This window comes from Myiozetetes cayanensis, unplaced genomic scaffold (assembly GCF_022539395.1).
Source record: "Myiozetetes cayanensis isolate MyiCay16 unplaced genomic scaffold, myiCay2020 scf1, whole genome shotgun sequence".
Taxonomy (NCBI): Eukaryota; Metazoa; Chordata; class Aves; order Passeriformes; family Tyrannidae; genus Myiozetetes; species Myiozetetes cayanensis.
In genome coordinates, this window is record NW_026086604.1 from 148,476,465 (window position 1) to 148,497,604 (window position 21,140).

The 21,140-nt window shown below is 42.9% G+C and overlaps 1 protein-coding gene across 2 annotated transcripts; it reads right to left on the bottom strand.

Moving 5' to 3' along the window:
• Positions 1–231: 231 nt before the first annotated feature.
• On the bottom strand, positions 232–20,136 carry SEC22C (SEC22 homolog C, vesicle trafficking protein). 2 transcript variants are annotated; one of them, XM_050322984.1, is made up of 8 exons: positions 20,056–20,136; positions 15,742–15,825; positions 15,056–15,265; positions 13,000–13,163; positions 10,526–10,708; positions 5,648–5,766; positions 5,061–5,126; positions 232–3,824 (listed from the first exon to the last, which is right to left on the bottom strand). In XM_050322984.1, the coding sequence occupies exons 3-8, from the start codon at positions 15,235–15,237 to the stop codon at positions 3,624–3,626; spliced, it is 915 nt and encodes a 304-aa protein (XP_050178941.1). In that variant the 5' UTR covers positions 15,238–15,265; positions 15,742–15,825; positions 20,056–20,136; the 3' UTR covers positions 232–3,623. The 2 variants fall into 2 exon arrangements, with proteins under 2 accessions (XP_050178941.1, XP_050178949.1); XM_050322992.1 differs by lacking the exon at positions 20,056–20,136 and having other exon boundaries at positions 15,785–15,824.
• Between the last annotated feature and the right edge of the window lie 1,004 nt (positions 20,137–21,140).

Here is a 21,140-nt window from a genome sequence, read left to right on the forward strand (position 1 = left end):
AGGAAAATCCCCTGTAACAGCCTCTGAAATTAAAGAGCACGATAGTTAAAGCTATAAAAAGATTTTATCAGAGCCTGCTACAATCTCTTGCTTGGATAACAAAGTTCCATAACCCAGATTTATAAAGGTATTTATGTAGTTCAAGTGATGCCACACACAACACTAAAGGTGCCTCCAAAAATGAAATGCTGATACAATCAGTTAATTCAAAACTCTAAATGAAGACAACCATTAGAAAAAAAAAAAAAAAAAAAAGCCATTTATTAGATATATGTACATATATACATGCAAAATGATTTTATACACATTTACACAGGTTCAATTATTAATACAGTGCAAAAATGTCTAAAAAGGTACCAGCCCACCTTCTACAAACTCAACAGGTTTTTGGGAGAAATGGGGGGAAAAAAAACATGGAAAATTATCAGCTTCATAAAGTGACTAAGAATTGAAAATCTGGAAGTTATTGGAGTTTATTCTTTGCCAATTTTCTTGTGCTGAGCTGCTGGGTGAGGAAAAGAGTCTCCAACAGACTTATCTTGCACACTGACAGAGTTAAGAAGCTGCAATTCAAACCACATTAAACAGTTGAAAGTGGAACAAAAAGGGATGGATTCCTCCCTGGGGATTTGATTCCACTCAGGAACAATCCCACGTCGTGAGTCAGACCTCATGTACTCACCCTGCAAGTCATTCTTTTTTATTACACCTTAAAAAGCACTGAGATCCTTGTAAACTGTTCCATTCCTCTTGCTGTTCCAGCAGATGTTTAACTGTGTAAATACCCCGTGGATGGGGGAGCCACTCTAGGAACACCACCATTAAAAACATTAAATTGCCTCCTCCTCCTGGAATCCCATCCCAAACCTCCAGAGTGCACAGTGTTAGTGCACCCAGATTAATCCTTAATTCCTTAATAAGGAATTACACACATTACAGGGGGAGGGGGAAAAAAAAAAAAAGGTTGCAAAGGGATTAACAGCAAAGCAGAGCTTTGGTCACTAGGTGGGAAAGGTCTAAAGATCCAGACAAATCCTCCAATCAACCCACAAAGCAAAGAAATATCAGCCTAGGCAAAGGCAGAACTGAACCAACGGGTTTGGTTTGCTTTGATTTTACTGAGACATTTTTAAGGAAAAAAAAAAGAATTAAATTAAAGCTGAATTTAAATGTATCCACTTCACGTTAATCTCACGAATCATCCAGACACCTTTGCTGTAGCACTGCTGCAGAGCTGTGGGTGACATCACCTGGCCCAGGGATCTGCTCTAGGACACAGCAAACAGCTGGAATGCTTGGGAAGCATCAGGAATGTTACAGCTCCTTCCAGTCAGTGAGGAATGTAAATGCCCAGGCTGTAAATGCTCCCTGTGCCTGAAGCTGGAGCAGCCTGGCTTTAAGACAAGGAAGAGGAAAGCTCTTTGGGATTATTTAGCCAGATTTTGGCTAAAAAGGCAGGAGCAGGGAGTTGGGTGATATCACTAAAGTCCTTTTCCTGAAGTTTTGTCCGTCTGAGGTATAAAATCCTCCATCCTTTCCCCACGGGATGATTCCCCACGATAACCCAGTGGGGGTTGACACCCAGTTCCTGCTCCTAGAAAATACAATCAGATCCAGCACTCTTAAAGTGTAACATTTCCAGTATCAGATTTTTTGGGGGTGTTATTTTTTTCAGATTTTGGTTTGTTTTTTTTTAAAAAAAACCCAAACAACTTGTGATCCAAGCTCGTGGCTTAATTCCCGTGAAGTCTCCAAAAGAACCTTCCCAAGGAGGAAAACTGGGGCTGACCAGCACGAAAAATTGTAACAGGATATAAATTGTAACCCCTCACATCTGTGGGGTCACCCGGGTTCCTTCAGGACAGTGGTTGAGTTCTGGCTTCACTTTTCCACTCGAAGAGAACTGGGATAATGACAGACAAACAACTTTAATCCATTCCCTTATCCCAACTTTAATCCATTCCCTCATGGCACACAGCTTACTGGCTGGCTAAAATATCCCTCCCTCAATTCCTACCACGCCATCCCTCACATTTAGAGGCTTTTTATGATGTTAGAGTGCCACAGTAAGTGCAATGAAAAAGAAATATCTGCATTTTCCTGCTGGGAAAAGCTCTGGGATTAAAGTCCCTTGATGTCCTAGAAACTGGTCAGGCTGTAATGGGCAATCAGCTGCATCCAGAAGTGCTTCCAAAGTACAGCACCACAAATTTCTGGTCTGATCCTCCGCTTATACTCGTGTTTGAGTCCTGAGATTTCGGGAAAATTCACTGAGATACAAGGAAGTAAATTGTTTTAAGTGTTTCTGCAAAGAAACACAACTCAACTGCACGTCAATTAATCTCTTTGCAACCAGAGGTAGAGATCACGTGAGAGGAAAATAAATCTTTGGTGAACAAAAGGGGGAGGGGGAAACCAGAGAGAAAAAAAACTTCTCAAGAACAAAAACAAAAGGGAAATTTTAGGACCACAATTCCACACTGACACACCTACAGCCCTCTACATCTCCATTTGAATGCCTACAGCCCTGCTGCATCGAAATGCTGTGCATTTTTTTCTTTTAACAGACAGCCCTAAATTAATTCATCTGTGCTCTAAAATGCCCAGCTGGCACGTGGCACACCAGCACATCCAGAAGAATCCCAGCTCTGCAGTCCTGTATTCCAAAATGCACACTCAGAAACTCAGCTGAGTGTAAGGACTCCACTGACTGAAGGTGTTTTACAGAACGAAGAGAACCTGCTCTTTGGCTTTCCGCTCCTGGAAATGGGTTTTTGCTCACCAGCCACCCATTGTTTCTTTTAAAAAGGTGAAGGAGTCAATGGCCTGGCACAAGCAGGCTGGGAAGATTTATTATCCATACAGACCAAGCAAACATGGACTTGCCCTTGCACTAAAAGTGACCTTAACCAAGGAAAATAAGGCCACCTGAGCTGAGAGATCACTCACTTGGTTTATTTTATGCTGCCCAAGCACTGTTGCAATTAACCACTGAGCACACACTTAACTACAATGTGCAGTTTAGCCAGGAGATATTTATAGCCTTTATGGTTTTTAGAAGAGCCACAGCCTGTTCCTGCCCTTCAAAACCCAGACAAATCACCCTGAAACTCCCCCTAACCATTTCTCCCCACTGATTGTGAACTCACCTAATTGCAGCCAACGACCCCTTGACTTACATTTACCAAGAATCTTAACCCTCCCCAAATTCCAGAGACAAAAAAAAACCATTCCCCATCACTTTTATCTTCATTTTACTACACCTTTTGAGGAGCAGGGCAAGACACTGACCTGCCAAACTGTCCCAAAGCCAGCAAGACAAATGGCAGAACGCTGTGTGGGTGGTGTAAGTCAAGGTGTAAAAGCCTGCTGATGGTTAAGAAGCTCCCTCTGTCGATGCCACCTGACAAGATGTTACACACAGCGACACTCCTCACTCCCTGGGTGCTGGACGTGATTCCAGCATCCTACTTTATTCCAGGTGGCTGGGAACCACCCTCCTTGCAACAGCCATTGCCACAAATCCCTAAAAATCCCCCCCCCAGCTGGTTTTGGCCAGGTGAATACAACGAAGAAAAAAACGACCAGTTGTAAAACTCGAGCAGCAAAGCCCAAGTGTGTTCTCACACACCACAGTCAGGCTGCTTCTCCAGGAGCTGCCTCGCCAGGATCTGGTGGGAGGAAAGGGATGCCACTCCCATGTGGAAGGCGATTTGCCAGAGGTTCCTCAGCCCATACAGGTGGATGTTGCACAAACAGACGCAGAAGAGGAGCACGAATGTCTTCACCTTCCTGCCAGAGCTGTAGAAGAGGTACAGGTAACACTGCAAAAGGAGCAGAGGGGCAGTGTTAGGGTTGAGCCACAAAATCCCAGGGGGATTACAGAGGGAATTGCTGCCTGGGACAGGTGGGACCCACTTGCTGAGGGTGTGTGAAGAGCACAACAACCCTTCCAGGAGCAAACTGAAAGCTCCAAGTGCTGACAGAAGAGTCCCTTTTTTTAACTCAGGCAGCAACAGCTCAGCCTTTCTCACTTGGGGTCTCACTTTCCAACTGTGCTGGTGCCACAGGCACAGATCACTGCAATTTATGCACAGGCATTTTGGGAAGATGCCTGCTGTAAATCCAAAGGATGAGAGGCAACATTCCTTCATGGAGCTTCCCTGGCTCCAGGTACTGACTGAAGGAAAAAAGCAGGACAGAGCCTTCCTTTGTGAAGAGCCACTTGCATCAAGAATTTAGATCTAAATTAGCATGTTTACCTTAAAGCTCTGCCCTGAGCAGAGGGGTGAGAAAGCTGAAAGACATTGAATCGTCTCATAATAGAATAAATAACCTCTCTGCAAGTTTTGAACACCATAAATAAACAGAAGCCTGCAGGGAGTGGTCCTCAAACATCATTCAAATGCAACAGCACAAGGGAATGGACACACTGTAAACATTAAGTTATTCCCAGTAATAATCCAACTACTGCAGCTTCCTGGGATGGCAGGCTAAAAAATTCAGATTTTCCAACAAGATATCACCCTTAAGTTAAAGGTTGTGCAGTGCTGTTTTAGGAACTCAAGGAATTTTTCAAGAAAAATTGGAGCACGCTGTTATTTTCCTCAAACACTGCTGGCACAAATAACTCATTAGGGAAAAGAGAAGTCTGAGGAAGTCAAGCCCTGCATTTGCCACCAGAATTGATTGTGATTGTCACTGTAAATTAAAACATTTTCAATAATGTTGTGAAGATTTGCTTAGGCCTTTCAAGGTGCTACAAAAGCCCATAACTAAGTCTGGCCCTGACAGAAAGACATTCAGCCCTCTGGGAAAGAACCTTCTTTGGGAGAGCATTTGTTTATCCCACTCAACTGCAATTTGCCAAGGGTCAAACTGTGCCTTTAATGGTATTTATGCCACTTTAGCTGTCATTTTGTGCCACATTTAACTGAGGAATGCCTCAGTGGAACCCTTCAGGTAGGATGTTAAAAACCTCTGCTTAGCTGAAAATCACCCTGTCTTGTGCATTGGAATATGAAAATAACCAGCAAGAATCTTACTGACAGTGAACATACCTGAAAAACACAGGCTAGAAAAGGTACAAAAAAAGCTATCACATTCCCAATTCCTTCGTGGTCCTCCTGTTGGGATTAGAAGAAGTGACAAACAACGACGTCAGGCACAGTTTTTAGCAAGTGCTGCTTGATATTTGAGAACACTATAAAAATAGTCAAGTACCTCTCATCTTAGTTTATGCTGATTGACTGTCACAGTGTTAAACACCAAGATCAATATCATTGTAAAAAAAAAAAAGACACCCAGAACTTCTGTGACAGTTCCTGCTAAATAAAACTGTGTCAGCACACAGCCAGGACACTTTTGCTTTCAAAATGTTGTTTGCAGTTTCCTGCTCGTTTACAAAAACAACAAAAAAAATTACAGGGAAGGATCTAAAATAAAATATAAGTACAGGAGAGGGGAAAAAAAATAATAAATCCAGCCAGGCTGGCAAGAGGAAAATGTTTCTACAGATTTTAAGCAGAGTAAAAGGCTTAAAATATAAATAAAAATAAAACTGAATACAGCCAGCAGAACTGCCCCCCTCCACATGGAATTCTCTGCCTTTGGCCCATTCCCAGGGTTCAGTGCCATCCAGAGGTACCTGAAATGAATACTCTGCCAGGTGGACTCCTCGGATGAGGTTCAGAGCCCCACACATGATGTTCAGGACCAGTGACAGGATCCCCAGGGGGGTCACAGGCTGCATTCTGTAAGAAGGGACTTTAAAAAAAAACAAAAAAAAGAAAACCAGACATTAGCGAGAATTTGCACAATTGCTCTGAGTCTTTTAACAGAAAACAACCCAAATCAGCTTCTGTGGGTTTGAAACATTTTCAAAACCTTCCGTGCTCGCTCCAGAGGAGACTAATTATGAACAGAAAAAACACTTTTTGCTGTTGCATTACACTGTTCTGTTCTTCAGACACCCAGAAATCAGCAAGAGCTCTGGAGTATTTTTTAAACAGATTGAGAGTAGAATTCTTCTTGACCCATCTGGCATCAGTGTCTTGCATCACGGTGCACAGAGGTGTTTTTCAAGTGTTTATTACAGCAGGTTAGCACGTTTAGCACTCCTCACAGGCCAGCAGAAAAGCCTTTCAGCACCCAACGGTTTGGGAAAGGGGCTTGGATTCCTGACACCCCTAACAGCAAGACAGCAAACTCATCTCTTCCTTAAGCAGTAATTCTCTATTTCTTCCCGAGGGCTCAGGCTGCCCACATTCCACAGGTAGGGAATTACCTGCCTCCTTCCTTTCTCACCTTCTCCACTAGTGCTTAACACCCACACTCCCTGACACCGTTTCTGCAGGATAATCTCGTTGATAAGACACCTAATTAAGGTCAAAGCAATTACCAGGAGTGAGTGTTTTAATTTGGGAATCTGCTGCCTCTAATCCGGGGCTGTCCCAAAACCCGCCTCCGCTTTTCCCTCGCTCGCCCATCAACAGATTCCACACCTGGACACTCACCCAGGTGTCATCCCTGCCTTTGGGTCACCACAAGTAGGACACTGCCAGCTTAATAAAAAAAAAAAAAAAGGGGGAATTTGCAGCTCAGGCACCAAATTCAAACCCTCTCCTGCACCACAAGACACAGGAGGGAATGAATCGAGACCCCAGGAAGCCTCCCTGGCTCTCAGGATCTCCTCCCTCCTGTCCAGGTGCATCCAGATCCTGACAGTTAAACTCTGGGCTTCATTTCAGTGTCTTCTCCTTCGAGAGGTTTGGAGGGATGGATGTAAAAAAAAAAATCTGGTGCCAAATTAACTAAGGGATGTAAAGCATCTTCTCTAAGGGTCTCTAATTAATTTGTCTGGCACACACTCACACATCCATAATTTCAGCTCCAAAGGAACTGCATTAATTCCATTGGATATGTGTCACTTTTTGGAGTATTACTGTGTATTATAGTCAGAGTGGTATAATTCTGTCATCAAAGGCTATTTGGCTTTTTTTTTTTTTTGCAGACAGTGACATTTAAGGCCCAAACAGTGCCCTGAACAGAAGCGGTGGCAGCATCTTTGTTCACTCACTGACCCCAGAACTCAGTTCCCTGCTATTTTTGATCAATTAAATCATGTTACAGCTCTCTCTCTCACACAGGAATTTCCAAATAAAGACTCTTCCTTTTCCTCAGATTCTAAGATTTACTTCAGAGGCACAAAATGTCTCTCAAACAAATTAAAAATTTCCAGCACAATTTGTCATTCATTGAACAGGATCCTGCAAACTACACCTGTCAGGAGTTCCCAGTCCCCAGGGAAGAACAATGCAGGGCTCCACATATTCCTTCTGCAGCATGGAATATTATGTAAAAGTTACAGTTTCCTTAGTCCAGGAGGATAAAAAGAAATGCTGTCACAGATGCAGGGGAGATTAAAATATCAGGGCTCAGAGTTTGGCCTCTGTGAGAACTGATCTCGAAATCGTGGAGCTTTATTTCTGCCATTCAGTTCTGAGGTTTAATTCACAAACTGAACCTGCACAGAAAAGTGAGATGTTTCCTGCTAAGGGAAAAAATTATCACACTTCCTTGTGTGAATTCAGTCATAATTTGAAGAGAATTTCCTGTTAGGATGGCTTATTAAATTAAATAAGTGAACAGGAGACTACAAGCACTTAATCCAAGACAGCACAATTTTGCACAAGCACAAATAAATTTTAACTGGGTTCCAAACTGATTTGATTCTTCAAGTTGTGCATTTCAGAGCACCAGACCCACACAGAAACATTTGGGAACTGTGGGTTACGCAGCACCCCCAGGCAAAATGCACCTGCAGGTCTGAACATGCCCAGAACAGCTCTGTGAAAACACCCTCACAACAAGGAAGAAATGGAAACCTCTGCCCATAAAAGATTTTGTGAGCAGAGGCCTCTGCCCGTTTAACACCAACACTCTTGTGCTGCCTCCTCGAGGCTCAGCACAAGGGTCTGGCACTGAGTCACTCACTCAAAGCTCTGGATAAGGAGCATCAGGAGTGAGAAATGAAATCAGACAGATTTAGAATAAAATAGAAGCACAGAAAGACAAGAGAGGTGAGACAGCTGCAAAAAACACCTCTCAAAGGACTCTGAAGGACTCCCTACAGAAGATTAAGAACAGTCATCAGGAGGAGCTGCGTAATTTCCCAGCATGTTTACTGGACAAACTGCACAAGTTGTTCTGCTTCCCAGAGCCAGTTCTGAGGAGAAAACTCTTCCCCTCTTCAGAGGAAGCTGCTGAGAGCTCTCATTTCTGCTGTGCCCATGTCCTGCAGAGCCCCACCAGCCGTGCCCACACCACGGCACGAGGGGAGGCCTCGCAGCAGAGCTGGGCCTGGCGGGGTGGGCATCAGTGGAAGGGCTTTTCCAGCAGGAGCTGGGCTGGGTTTGGTGAACACAGGAAAGAACAGAAGAATGGAAATCAAAGAGAAGGAAAAGCTCTTGTTCCCATAAATAATAAGGAGGGCAAAACTGCCCTGACTTCTCCATCCCTTCTCACACTACACTGAAGAGCCAGGGGATGAGCTCACGTGGCTCCAAAGAATCCAGGAGCCAGCTACAGCCATGTGAGGAGAGGGGTGTTGTGATCATCCATGGATTGATCTATCTGCTCTAGGGAATCCATGTTCTGATCTATCTACACTAGGGAATGCATGGATTGATCTATCTCCAGTAGGGAATGCATGGATTGACCTATCTGCTCTAGGGAATGCATGGATTGATCTGTCTGCACTAGGGAATGCATGGATTGATCTATCTGCACTAGGGAATGCATGGATTGATCTATCTACACTAGGGAATGCATGGATTGATCTATCTGCACTGGGGAAGGCATGGATTGATCTATCTGCTCTGGGGAATGCATGGATTGATCTATCTGCACTGGGGAATGCATGGATTGATCTATCTGCAGTAGGGAATGCATGGATTGATCTATCTGCACTAGAAAATGCAGACACAATGACATCCTGCTCACCTGCAACCACAGCACTTCGAGAACAGCAGGGCCATCACATAAATAACATCAATTTGGGAACAAACACTGTGCACTCAGCTAAACTTGGAGCAGCAAAGCAGGGATTCAGCTGGTAGGGAATGCTGAGAGGGGAGAGCCATAAGCCAGGAAAGCCGACTCCAGAGGAGGGAAACAGATGATCACAAACATGATCCTTAAAATAAAGGCAGAACAATCTGTGAGAGTATTTGGGTTAGAGCAGAGAGGAGAGCCAGAAATAAAAAGCCAGATGGAAATGCAATTAGGAATAGGGGGGGGAACTGAAAATGTATTTCTGATCTGTGGGCACAGACTGGATTGCAAATATTTACTGGCACTGAAGCTGCTCAAAAGGGAAAAAAAACAGTGCAAAGAATTTCTACACCCTGTCACATCATGAAAAGATTTAACCTTCAAGCACAGCTCTGAGGAGCACTCACAAACCTGACTGGCAAATACAGGCCTTTCAATTCTATTTTGAATTCCTCCTGGCCACTGCCCTGCTATATTTTAATTTAAAATACCTATGTCAAATTAGATTCCAGCTCATCCATCACAAAGAATAAGATTGAGCAAGTGGAACTTAATTTTATTAGTGTTTCATAAGCCAAGAATGACAAAAAGAAAAAAAAGAGGAGTAAACACAAGCTCATGGCACTCCAGCTGCATCTAAACCACCATGTTAATAGGATTAAAACAGGGAAGGGTTTAGTGGTGGACTTGGCAGTGTTTGGTTTCCTGTTGGACTCGATGATCTTAAGGGGTTTTTTCCAACCTAAATGGTTCTGTGATTTCATTTGTGGAGGAGGGAGGCAGGATTCTGACCATGCAAATGAAACACGAGTAAGATGAACCATTTTTATCATGAAAAGTAGAGGCTGGAACTTTAACAGCAGGTTTTGGTACAGGAAAGTCTCTTGTCAAGGCTCTGTGTGTTGTTTTTACAGATACACAAGTCCTCTTTCAGAATTTTAGGCAAATGCACTAAATTGTGAAGAATAAAATCAAAGGGGAGAACAACTCAAGGCAGTCTGGGAACAAGAGTTTTACCCTCAGCTCATGTTCTCCTCATCTTTTCTTGCCTCAAGACTGAAGAAACTCATTCAGACTATAATTATGTTCCTTCTCTTATGAGTTTGCACGAGCAATGAATCCTTTGAGCTCCTCCTGCCACAGAAATTTGAACAAACAAGGATTTTAGAAGCAGGAGAATTTAACGTGGCAAATACCAAGCCCAGTTAGAAAAAACTTTCCTTACAGAAAAGCTGATCCAAGGCTGGAAAAAGACACCACCAGAAGGTCCTTAAAGGCACTGATTACCTTTACCTGCCGGGATGTGAATTCCAAATGTTGTTTCCTATGATAGAAAAGTCCTTTTTTTTTTTTTTGCTTCACACCCCCGATATAAACACGTGTTTCTCAGTGCAAAAAGGAACCTGCTGCGTGCCATCTGCAGGGTGAGAGGTCAGGAAATCTGCTGTCACCTCGGGTAGTAGCAACTTACCAACCTCCACATGGACTCCTGAGGGCCCACCATTGGCCACCCCGTTCAGCAGCTCCGTGTCCTCCAGTTCCAGCTGAACTGGGGGCTGGAATTTCAGCTCCTCCTCCACCTTCTCCCAGTTGGCCTTGGCTCGAGAGCCACGGGTGCTGTTGAACTGGAATTTCACCTTCTGAATGGTGTTATCTGCAACAAGCAGAGAGAGCTGCTTCAGTCAGATCCGCAAAGGTGAACCGCTTAATTATTAACCCTTAATATTACTGAACCCCAATTAGGGAAATTCTGAATCATGTCAAGGCGGTCTTTTTTAATTGTTTTTAATTCCTTTGTTTCTTATTAGTTTCAGGTATAAAATTCCTCTGCTGGTTAGGGGAAAAAGTAATTCTTCAATCCCTCTCCTTCCTCTCTCACCCTTTCAATTTACCACCATTTGCCTGCAAATCCCTTTCCACAGTCATGGCTGCAGGTTTGACAGGAGCTGTGCTGAGCCTAAGCAGGGAATTTCTCCAAGTACTCAGCGTGGGTGGGGCTATTTCCTAATTAATTGTGGAAAGATATGGGCAAATTCAAGCTATTTCAAATGCTCAGGGGAACAAAATGCAGAAACATTTATCCTGTAAGTAAAATCCACACCAAATATTGCACAGGTTGCCCACAGCTGCTACTGGATATGATATAAATGTAATACTTATAAATGTGATTCTATATTATTTATATATTATGTATTATTTACATGTATTATTATATATTATTTATATTTATGTATTTATTTCTATGATATTTATGTACTTATTTCTCTTACATTTATGTGTTTATTTCTATTATTTACATACAGTTTAAATATTCTATATAAATATATAATATGTATGTATTATTTATATCTATGTATTTATTAATTAACTACATATTCCTTCTATTCCAAAACACAGCTTATGAAACATTCTTTAGGGAAAAATCCTGCATTTTACCAAGTCAGCCTGCTGAGAAGGCAAGAATATCTACATTATTCTATATGTACAACATAGAATAATTATAAGTAATATTAATAATTAAAATAATAATGATAATTATAATTATGATTATGATTATGATGAAGATAATAATAATAATATCTGCAACTACCAGACAAAAGGCTGAGATCTCAGGCACCAAGTGCTTCTTAGATCCAAACACAGGGAAGAAGATGATTAAATAAATAAATCAGTAACCACTCAGCAATATTAGGTAAACTCAGTAATAAAGTATAATAGTAAAAATGGAAAAAAAAGTGTTTTTTCTTTAAAGAAAAGACCCTCATGCAATTAAAAGAGGGTAGAAATTCCCCAATTCCTACTCCAGTTAAAAAAAAAAAGGAATAATGTGGATCTCAACCTAAAATTACATCATGGCTGTAACTTGCCCTGCAGGGAATCCACCCAAAATCCAAGCAGGCAACTGTTTAATAAGCTTTCCTCGTGGATTTCTCAATCTTTTTAAGCATGAGCTTAAACAAATAAAAAAAAATCGCTGCAATCTGGACAGAAGGGTGCAAACCCACTGCAGGATTTCATCCTCTCCCAGAGCAGCTCCTCACTGCAAGGGAACTGTGTGTGAGGTTCAGCAGAGCAGCTCCTCCTTGGCAAGAAAACAATTTCTATCAGGTTAAAAAAGAAACTCTGGAGCGTTATGAGGTTCGAAGTCAGGCCAGAAATAAAGCTGCCCACAATAATCTGTTCTGTCTCCCTTTTTTTAACCCCTGTTCTCATCTGTCTCCACTCCTCAGATTTTTTAATTACGTTAGGAAGTGTCTGAGATATCAATTTCTTGTTCTCTACTCATTCATTAATCACCCCAGGACTGTGTCCATAACAGATGAACTCTCTGCCACTGCACACCCAGTAATCCAGTAGTTTGAGGCATCAAGATCTTCCCCCCTCCTTGCAATCACAAGCTAAACCTCATTTCTTAAATGAGGTCATTTCTTCATTTCTTCCTTCTTAACTTCTTGGATAAATTTCTCCTCCTAAACTCAGTCATTCCAAGGCACCGGGAAGAAGAAGCAGAATTCCATGATGATCCAACCTCTAACAGTGACAAGCACTGCCCACTGAGCAGAAAATGAAAACAGGCAAAATACATCTAAAAATAGCAATACACATAAATATGTGCATGCATAAAGTGACCGTGTGCTGATATATCATAAAATAAATACTGTATTTATATATATTTGTACAGACCATTTCTATAAATATAATATATAAAATATGAAGTATAACATATAAGCGTGTCACATATATTTATAGAGAAGTCTATAAATATATATATTCACTAAACTGAGCAGGAGCTTTGTGGCCCTGGTGCTGAGAAACAAGATTTCCAAACACACCCACAGGCAAAGGCACGCCCAGGTTCACTTTCACAACCAGCCTCTGGCCAGGAGACATTATTTAACATCATAAAAGTAGTAATTTTCACTATTAGAGACCGAAGTTACAAACCAAACTCAATGAAGGCGTAGGGCCTGGAAGCCAAATTGATGCTGGTTGTGTCGTAGGAAGCAGTGAATTCCCAGCGAAGCTCCTCCAGGAAGCAGAAGGCCATGATGGTGGAGTAGCTGCTGGAACAGATTGCCAGGCAGGCAACATCCCCAGAGGAGAGGAAGCTGGAATAGAGGGGGAAAAAAACCAGTAATCAACATAAAAAGGTAAAAGTCATGCAGAACAGGAGGATTAAACTGTGCTTTCTGTCAGCACGGAGCGTACAGACCTAGCTGAAGGAGCAGACTGCAAAAAAATGTGCATTTTTTTGTTGTTGTTGTCATAGCCCTGCAGCCCCTAAAGATTTCTTTACTCTTAGACAATTATTTATTCCTAACTCGCCCAGGACACCTGAGCACACTGAGTATCACAACACAGACTTTAATAAATTGGTACATCAGCCCAAATCGAGGACATTTTCTCCCAGGGTGGCTTTAAATCACATCAGTGAGGAACAAGGTGGCCAGAAAACCAACTTTGAAAGAACCAGCACAAGAAAAATTCTACTCCAAAAGGGGCTCCTCTAACACTGAAGCCATATTTAAGTTGAAGTTTCCCAAATGTATGTTGAAGTTTCCCATATTTAGTTGAAGTTTCCCATATTTAGTTGAAATTTCCTATATTTAGTTAGTTTCCCAAATATATGTGGAAGTTTCCCATATTTATGTCAAAGTTTCCCATATTTATGTCAAAGATTCCCACATTTGTGTTGAAGTTTCCCATCCTTATATTGAAGTTTCCCATATTTATATTGAACTTTCCCATGTTTATACTGAATTTCCCACTCAGACATGGGCCCCATTCCTTCCAGGAACCCTCTCAGGGAGATCTCTCACAGCTCAGCCCTTTTTTAGCAGGAATTCAGTCACACACCTCAGCTTTGAAGCTGAAACATTTCTCTCTCTGGATTTTCCCTCTCCTATTATCCATATATTTCATCCCAGCTTCATTTCCTTCCTGTGCTTTCTATTTTACCCCAGTTTTATTCAATAGGATGCCACGTTAAAGAAGCAGAAATCCAGGATGCTCCAAGTGGTAACAGCAACAAGCACTGCCCAATATAAATTTCTATGTATATGTTAATTATATATAAAATATATAAAATTTTAAATTAAATATATTTATAAGAATACATAAAATTTTTGGAAGATAATATATCTGCATACATAAGATTTATATATTAATATAAGTATATGTATGAAAATATATAAATATATAAATAGATGTTTGTATGAAATATATAAAATATGCATTTACATATAAAATATATAGAATTTTAAAATAATATATATTTACAATATATAAAATTTTTATAAAATAATATAAAATATATCTGTATACATAGCATTTACATATTAATATATGTATGAAAATATACAAATATATAAATAGATGTTTGTATAAAATATATAAAATATACATTTACATATAAAATATATAAAATTTTAAAATATTATATATTTATAAGAATATATAATTTTTGTAAAATATTAATATATTGGTATATCTGACATTTACATATTAATATATATAAGAAAATATATATATTTGTATAAAAGATATAAAATATAGTTATAAGAATATATGAAGTTTTTATAAAATAATATAAATATATTAGTATATATACATTTACATATTAATATATGTATGAAAATATAAATATATATTTGTATAAAATATATAAAACAGACATGTACATATTAAATACATAAAACTTTAAAATAATATAAACATATTTATAAGAATATATTTTTATAAAATAATATTAATGTATTTGTATACGTAACATTTACATATTAATATATGTATATGTATGAAAATATATGAATAGATAATCATATAAAATATATAAAATATATATTTAGTGGCCATATGCTCACTAAATTCAGCAGGAGCTGAGTGCAAAAGGTTGGAATCAGGCCCTACAAACTATACCCAAAATTTTACTCATTCCCAAGATAATTATTTCAAAAATAACCCCCCCTAAAAAAATAAATAACCTCAACCAGGGACTTACTGGATGCTCAGGTTCCGTCCCTTCGCTGTGCCTCGACTTGGGTACCGTGCCAGGCCTGAGGATAAAGCCTTTAATCTCCTCCTGCATTCCAGGAAGTCCTGGTTGAAATGGAAATCCGTGGAGGCCGACAGGGGAAGCCCATCCCTCACCCTCACCACACAGGCAAAGAAGATCAGGGACATCCTCCACGGGAGTATTCATGAGGACAACCTGCAAATGGAACGGGGGTTCAGCGAGGTGAGATTATTTCCAAACCCAAAATTCCAGCCGGGAATACGTCAGGGAAAGGGGTTTGTTCACCACTCTTCAGCCACTGCTCGTGGCTGTGTCCATTTTTGGCCTCTCTCAGACTAAAAAGGTGAGGCAGGGGATTTGACAGGGGAATTATCTACCTGGAAAGCACCCCCTGTTTTCCCTGCTTTGCTTTATTTAGGCATCAGAAACGCTGAGTAAAGTTCTTTTTTTTTCTTTTGCACCTCTGAACTTGCAAACAGCCGCAGGAGTGTTGCAGTTCCCTGATTTTCTACCGCAACACACAAATCCAAAAATAAATTTTAGGCTACGGCCTGCCAGGCTGTTTTTAGACTCACCTAGGGCTAAATATAGAATAAAAGCTGCCCTCTCTCTTGTCTTCTTGCTCTTGGACAGGTCACAAACTCCCATGGAAAGTTATTAATGGGATTTACCTGGTACATTCAGAACATGCAGAGATCTGTCCTTCAGACATACCATGAGGATCCAGAGGACTAACACAGCAGCTCACATAATGTCTGAAAGAGAACCATAAAGAACGTTAAAAAAACCTGATTAATAACCTATATTTACATGCATATTTACTCTAAGAACTCCCCTGCAGTGGGTAAATATATCCTAGAAAGCATCTTGCCTAAGGGAAAAACAAACAACTCATTTTCTAATTAATTAATATATTAATTTCTACACACGTCCAAAGACACTATGAAATGGCATGCAAGATGTTTATGATGTCCCAATCATAATTTTTTAAAATTTAGCCCAGTAACTCTAAGATCAGCAGTAGATTTTAAGGGATTATCAGAAAAAAGTCAAGGAAAAAAAGGAAAACTAAAGGAATTGACTTGGCTTCAGGCAAACTACATAAATAAAGCATTAGGGAAATAAAAAGAAAGAAATAAAACCACCCTGTGAACTCAAACCTCAGATTTGTTTTAACCAGCCCTGTATCACACAGTTCATTAGGATGCTCAAAGTCTCTTTGAAATGAGTCTCATCAGGACGTGTTTTCCTCGTCTAAGAAACCCAGGGAGCAAAACCCCTCCTAGTTCAGGCATCAGAAACTCTTTGAGCTGCTCTAATTTCTAATAAAGGTTGAGTTCCTGCCACCAGCAGCACTAAAAGGGTCTCATTTCTGCTCTCCATGGGAATCATTTCCACACAACTTGTGGCAACAATCCCTCTGTCCAAGGTGGCAGCAATTTGCCAGCAGGTTAAAGCAACTGCAATTGTCAGAACACGTGACTTGTTTCCTTAGAAAAGCAAATTAAAAGCACAGAAGATCTCAGACATCTCTTGAGAAGCGCTGTTTTGAATTTTTAAAAATGGAAATTAAAGAATTGGATGTTATTTTTTTGTCCGCTATCCCCTCTCAGAGTTCTTCTCCAGCTGAGTAAAATCAAACCAAGCTCACAAACATCATGTCAACACCCAGCAAACAGAATTTCAACGACAATCAAGATTGTTCTAAGTCAGCTTGAAACATCACATTGTTCTTCAACGTGATGTGGTAGCAGCCATGAAAGAAGCAGTGCAGAAAATTAACATAAAAGTGAAACAAAAACAAAAAAATACACCTGCTAACTCAGAAATATTAACTTTAACACAGCTATCTTCTAAGCACAGTTGCTCAGAGCAGCACAGCTTAATGGTGAAAAGCTGGTAACACTGATGAAGTTTAACTCCAAAACAACTCCAAAAGAGGCAAAAGATGGCCAGGAAAACAAAAAACAAAGCACCAAGCTTAGAAGAATCAAATACATTTTCTATAATCCAGCCTACGAAATTATTCAGCTCCCTTTGACACCTAGAGTTTAAAATTATATATATATATATATATATATTCATCACTAAGGATAACATCAAGTGCACATATAGAGTGGTACAGCTTCCCAAGCCACACAAACCTTCCTGCTGCAGGGCACAAGGCTGCCCATCAGCTGCCCATCAGAGGGATCCCCTGCCCTCCTGGGGAAGATCTGCTGTGGGTGCCCACCAGGCAAATTCCAAATTAACTGCCAGACTTCACTGCAGAAACGAATCCACACTCCCTCCTCAGACCCAGGAGGCTCTGGGTTTTCCTTTTGCTCTGTCACAAGCCTCTTGTTACTTGCACAGAGTTTGTGGCAGTCACTAATGTCCCCTCCCTGGGAGTTTTAACTACCTGCAAGCCTCTTTTGCCACGTCACCCACCCGTGACAAACTGTCACAACCCACTGACTGGTCAAGGTGACTGGATGCTGTTCCTATTCCACATCCACTGCCCTTTCCCCCTCCAGGCTCCCTCTGTTTGCTCAGGATCGGGAGCCCAAAGATCTGCAACCACCTGTACGTGGCAGGTCTTTGACCTTGGCTCCCGAACTTGGGCAAAGTACTCGTGTCTGCGGGCTGAGCAGATTATCAAATTACTCACAATTAATAACATCACACCAAGGTCAGACCACCCATTCTACTGGCACGAAGCAGCCAGAACACTGAGATGCATTTTAAGCAACTGCTTCAGGAGAACAAGTTGTAATTTCTGACTGAAGCAAATAAAGTTGTTTTTTTTTCACTGTTTAAAGCATCCATCCATCCAACAACACTTTAAAATAAAACTGTTAATGCAGGGCTCAAACAGCACGTATTTACCACTATCAGAACAAACAATTCTTTAGTGTATTTCCATAGCAAGTTACCTGAAGCACAATTCCCTCCTTCCCCTCACTTCCTAAGCAGCAGACAACTCTCTCCAGCGTCTGCCTGGGGATTATCAAGGCAGCCTTAATCAGACCCCTTGCACTCTACTCCAGTGTTACACAACTCCTCGGGGTAAGGAGATTACACCCAATTCACCAGGGCCACACTTCCCCACACGCTCCACAAACTCCTGCTTGATTGCCTGTACTTAGGAAACAATCTACTCAAAAGGCTCTGAGAGCAAATGCAAACCAGTGCTCGGTTCATGAGAGGAATGATGTTAAAAATACAGCTCTTACAGAAATTATCCTATCTCACCACCAAAAGCAGAAAGTTTCCTTCCAACACAAATAAGACACGTCTTGTTACCAGGATTTCTCTCAAGTATTTGACTTCCCTCCCTGTTCAGAGCCACAACTCCCTTCTCTCTGCATCCAACCTTCAAACACAACAACGCCCAACTATTTTTTCCCAGTCCTGACCTTCCTGCTGAAGGAAGAGCAGAAAGCTTTAGTGGATGTTTCCATGGTCCTGAAGCAGCCTGTGAAGTTTTTTGGACGTGTGACAGCTTCATGATGGTAACTACTGCACTAAAGCATCTTTCCTCAGGCAGGCAATCTCCAGAGGGAGTCATGGACAGCCACAGGTGGGATGCTGGAGTATGAGAGGGATTCAGGCTGACTCAATCAAACACAAAACATCCAACGGAGCTGCAGCTCAAGGGTTGGTTTCAGTCCAAAGGAAAGAAAACCACTGGGATGTGGTTCATGAGGGAGAGTTACTCCATCTCTGCGGGATCACAAGGTGGATTTTACCCTCTTCTCACATCTATAAACCAGCAAATCCAAACCACTGTTAAATCCTCATCTTCTAAGACTGCAGGGGCTGTATCCACCTGCTCCATCCCAGCTTCTCCCCCTCCATGCCCCCAGCAGTGCTGACCAGCTACATCACAGACCTACAGCACCAAGAGCCACTCTCCAGACCGAGCAGTGAATTAAAGCAGCTGGAAAGCACGATGTTATCTCAAATTTTAAAACGGGATTTGTGCACATCCAGAGCTTACAGGCTCCTATAAATCCTACAGGCTTTATCCTTATCCCCAAAGGGAAGCATGTAGAAAACCTTTACCATCCCAAATCTCCTGTCTACACAAACTCCTGTGAATTATCAGGAATGAAACATGTTGTGCAAACCTCAAACCCCAGAATTCCATCAATCCCACTGCCCCAGTGGACAGGCCTCCAAACCATACCACAACAACTCTGTGACGCTCTGAAGCTTTGCCTCGCCTTAATCTGTCAGGAACACCTATTCCCTAACTTATTCCCAAAAACACACCCACCCCGCCCAGCTGGAGCTTCCCAAAGCTCACCAGCTCATCCCTGTACCCTCACCAGTCCATACAGCTAAGGACCCGTCCCACATCCATCCTGCTCCACTCACATCACACATAATTACACTCTACTCATGCCTCTTCTCCCCCCACGTTAAGCATCCTAAAATTCCCAGAAGAATCCCTTTCCCACACTGTCATAAAACTAGTTTGTTGAAAGCCAACACTCACATCCACCCCCTCAATCAGGACTGACAAGTCCCTCGAGCATCCCAGACGTCCCCAAATCCTACTCCCATCCCACAGGTCCCAAACCCTCACGTTATCCCAGCTCACCTCCAGCGATCCCCAGCCCAACCCAAACCCCGCTGAGAGTCCCGAACCCTCCTCCTCCACTCCTCAAGCACCCCAAGGAACCCCCACATCCAACATCCACACCAAAGGATACCAATCCCAACACGAACATCTCTCTGCTCACCCCCACCCCATCCCTACATCCCGTAACATCTCTCATCGCCTTCCAGACCCCTCCAAGCCCCCCAAACCTCCCTTCCCCGCTGGAGGACGCCCCAAAAAACCCCTTTCTATCACCCCAGTTCGCTCCCCCCACGCCCTCCCAGCCCCGCGCACGGCCCGGACCGCCCCATCCCCGTGGGGACGGAGGAGGAGGAGGAGAAGGAGGACAAGGAGGAGGACGAGGAGGGTCGGTGCCCCCCGGACACTCCGCACTCACCGTCCCCGCCCGTCCCGCGGCCTCTCGGGCCTCCAGGTCCGCCAGAGCCCCGGCCCCGCCCGCTGCCGCCATGGAGAGAGCGCGGGGACAGCCGGGACGGGAGGAGGGACCGGGACGGGAGAGCGGGGGATGGGGAATGGGGAGGGAGATGGAGAGGGGAATAGGGATGGGGAATGGGGATGGAGAGGGGAATAGGGATGGGATGGGGGAATGGAGAGGGGAATAGGGATGGGATGCGGGAATGGAGAGGGGAATAGGGATGGGGTGCGGGAATGGGGTAGGGGGATGGAGATAGGGGTGGGGATGGGGTGTGGAATGGAATGGGGTGTTGGGGATGGAGATCGGGATGAGATGTGGGAATGGGGCGTGGGAATGGAGATGGAGGTCAGGATGGGGTGTGGGGATGAGGGTGGGAATAGGGGTGGGGTGCGAGGATGGAAATGGGAATAGGGATGGGGTGCGAGGATGGAGATGGGGGTCAGGATGGGGTGTGGGAATGGGGGATGGGGATGGAGATGGGGTGCGGGAATGGGGTGCAGGGATAGGGGATGAGGATGGGGATGGGGTTCAGGGATAGGGGATGGGGATGGGGTGCAGGGATATGGGTTGGGGGTGGGATTCAGGGATAGAGGATGGGGATGGGGTGTGGGGATGGGATTCAGGGATAGGGGATGGGGATGGGGTGTGGGGATGGGATTCAGGGATAGGGGATGGGGATGGGGTGCAGGGATATGGGATGGGGGTGGGATTCAGGGATAGAGGATGGGGATGGCGTGCAGGGATGTGGATGAGGGTGGGATTCAGGGATAGGGGATGGGGATGGGGTGTGGGGATGGGGGTGGGATTCAGGGATAGGGGATGGGGTGTAGGAATGGGGATGGGGATGTAGATGGGGATGGGATTCAGGGGTAGGGGATGGGGATGGGGTGTAGGAATGGGGATGGGGATGCAGATGGGGATGGGATTGGGGTGTAAGGATGAGGCTGGGGATAGGGATGGGGTGTGGGAATGGGACTGGGGATGGGAATGAGGATGGGAATGGTGTGTAGGTGTGGGGATGGGGATTGGGATGCAGATGGGGATGG

Excerpts from the sequence above, each read along its gene's own strand:
- SEC22C (XM_050322984.1), bottom strand. The coding sequence starts at position 15,237 with ATGTCCCTGATCTTCTTTGCCTGTGTGGTGAGGGTGAGGGATGGGCTT. Across the intron at positions 5,127-5,647 it reads TGGCAGAGTATTCATTTCAG|GAGGACCACGAAGGAATTGG; the intron begins GTACCTCTGGAT and ends TAATCCCAACAG. Across the intron at positions 3,825-5,060 it reads TTCTAGCCTGTGTTTTTCAG|TGTTACCTGTACCTCTTCTA; the intron begins GTATGTTCACTG and ends CTCCTTTTGCAG.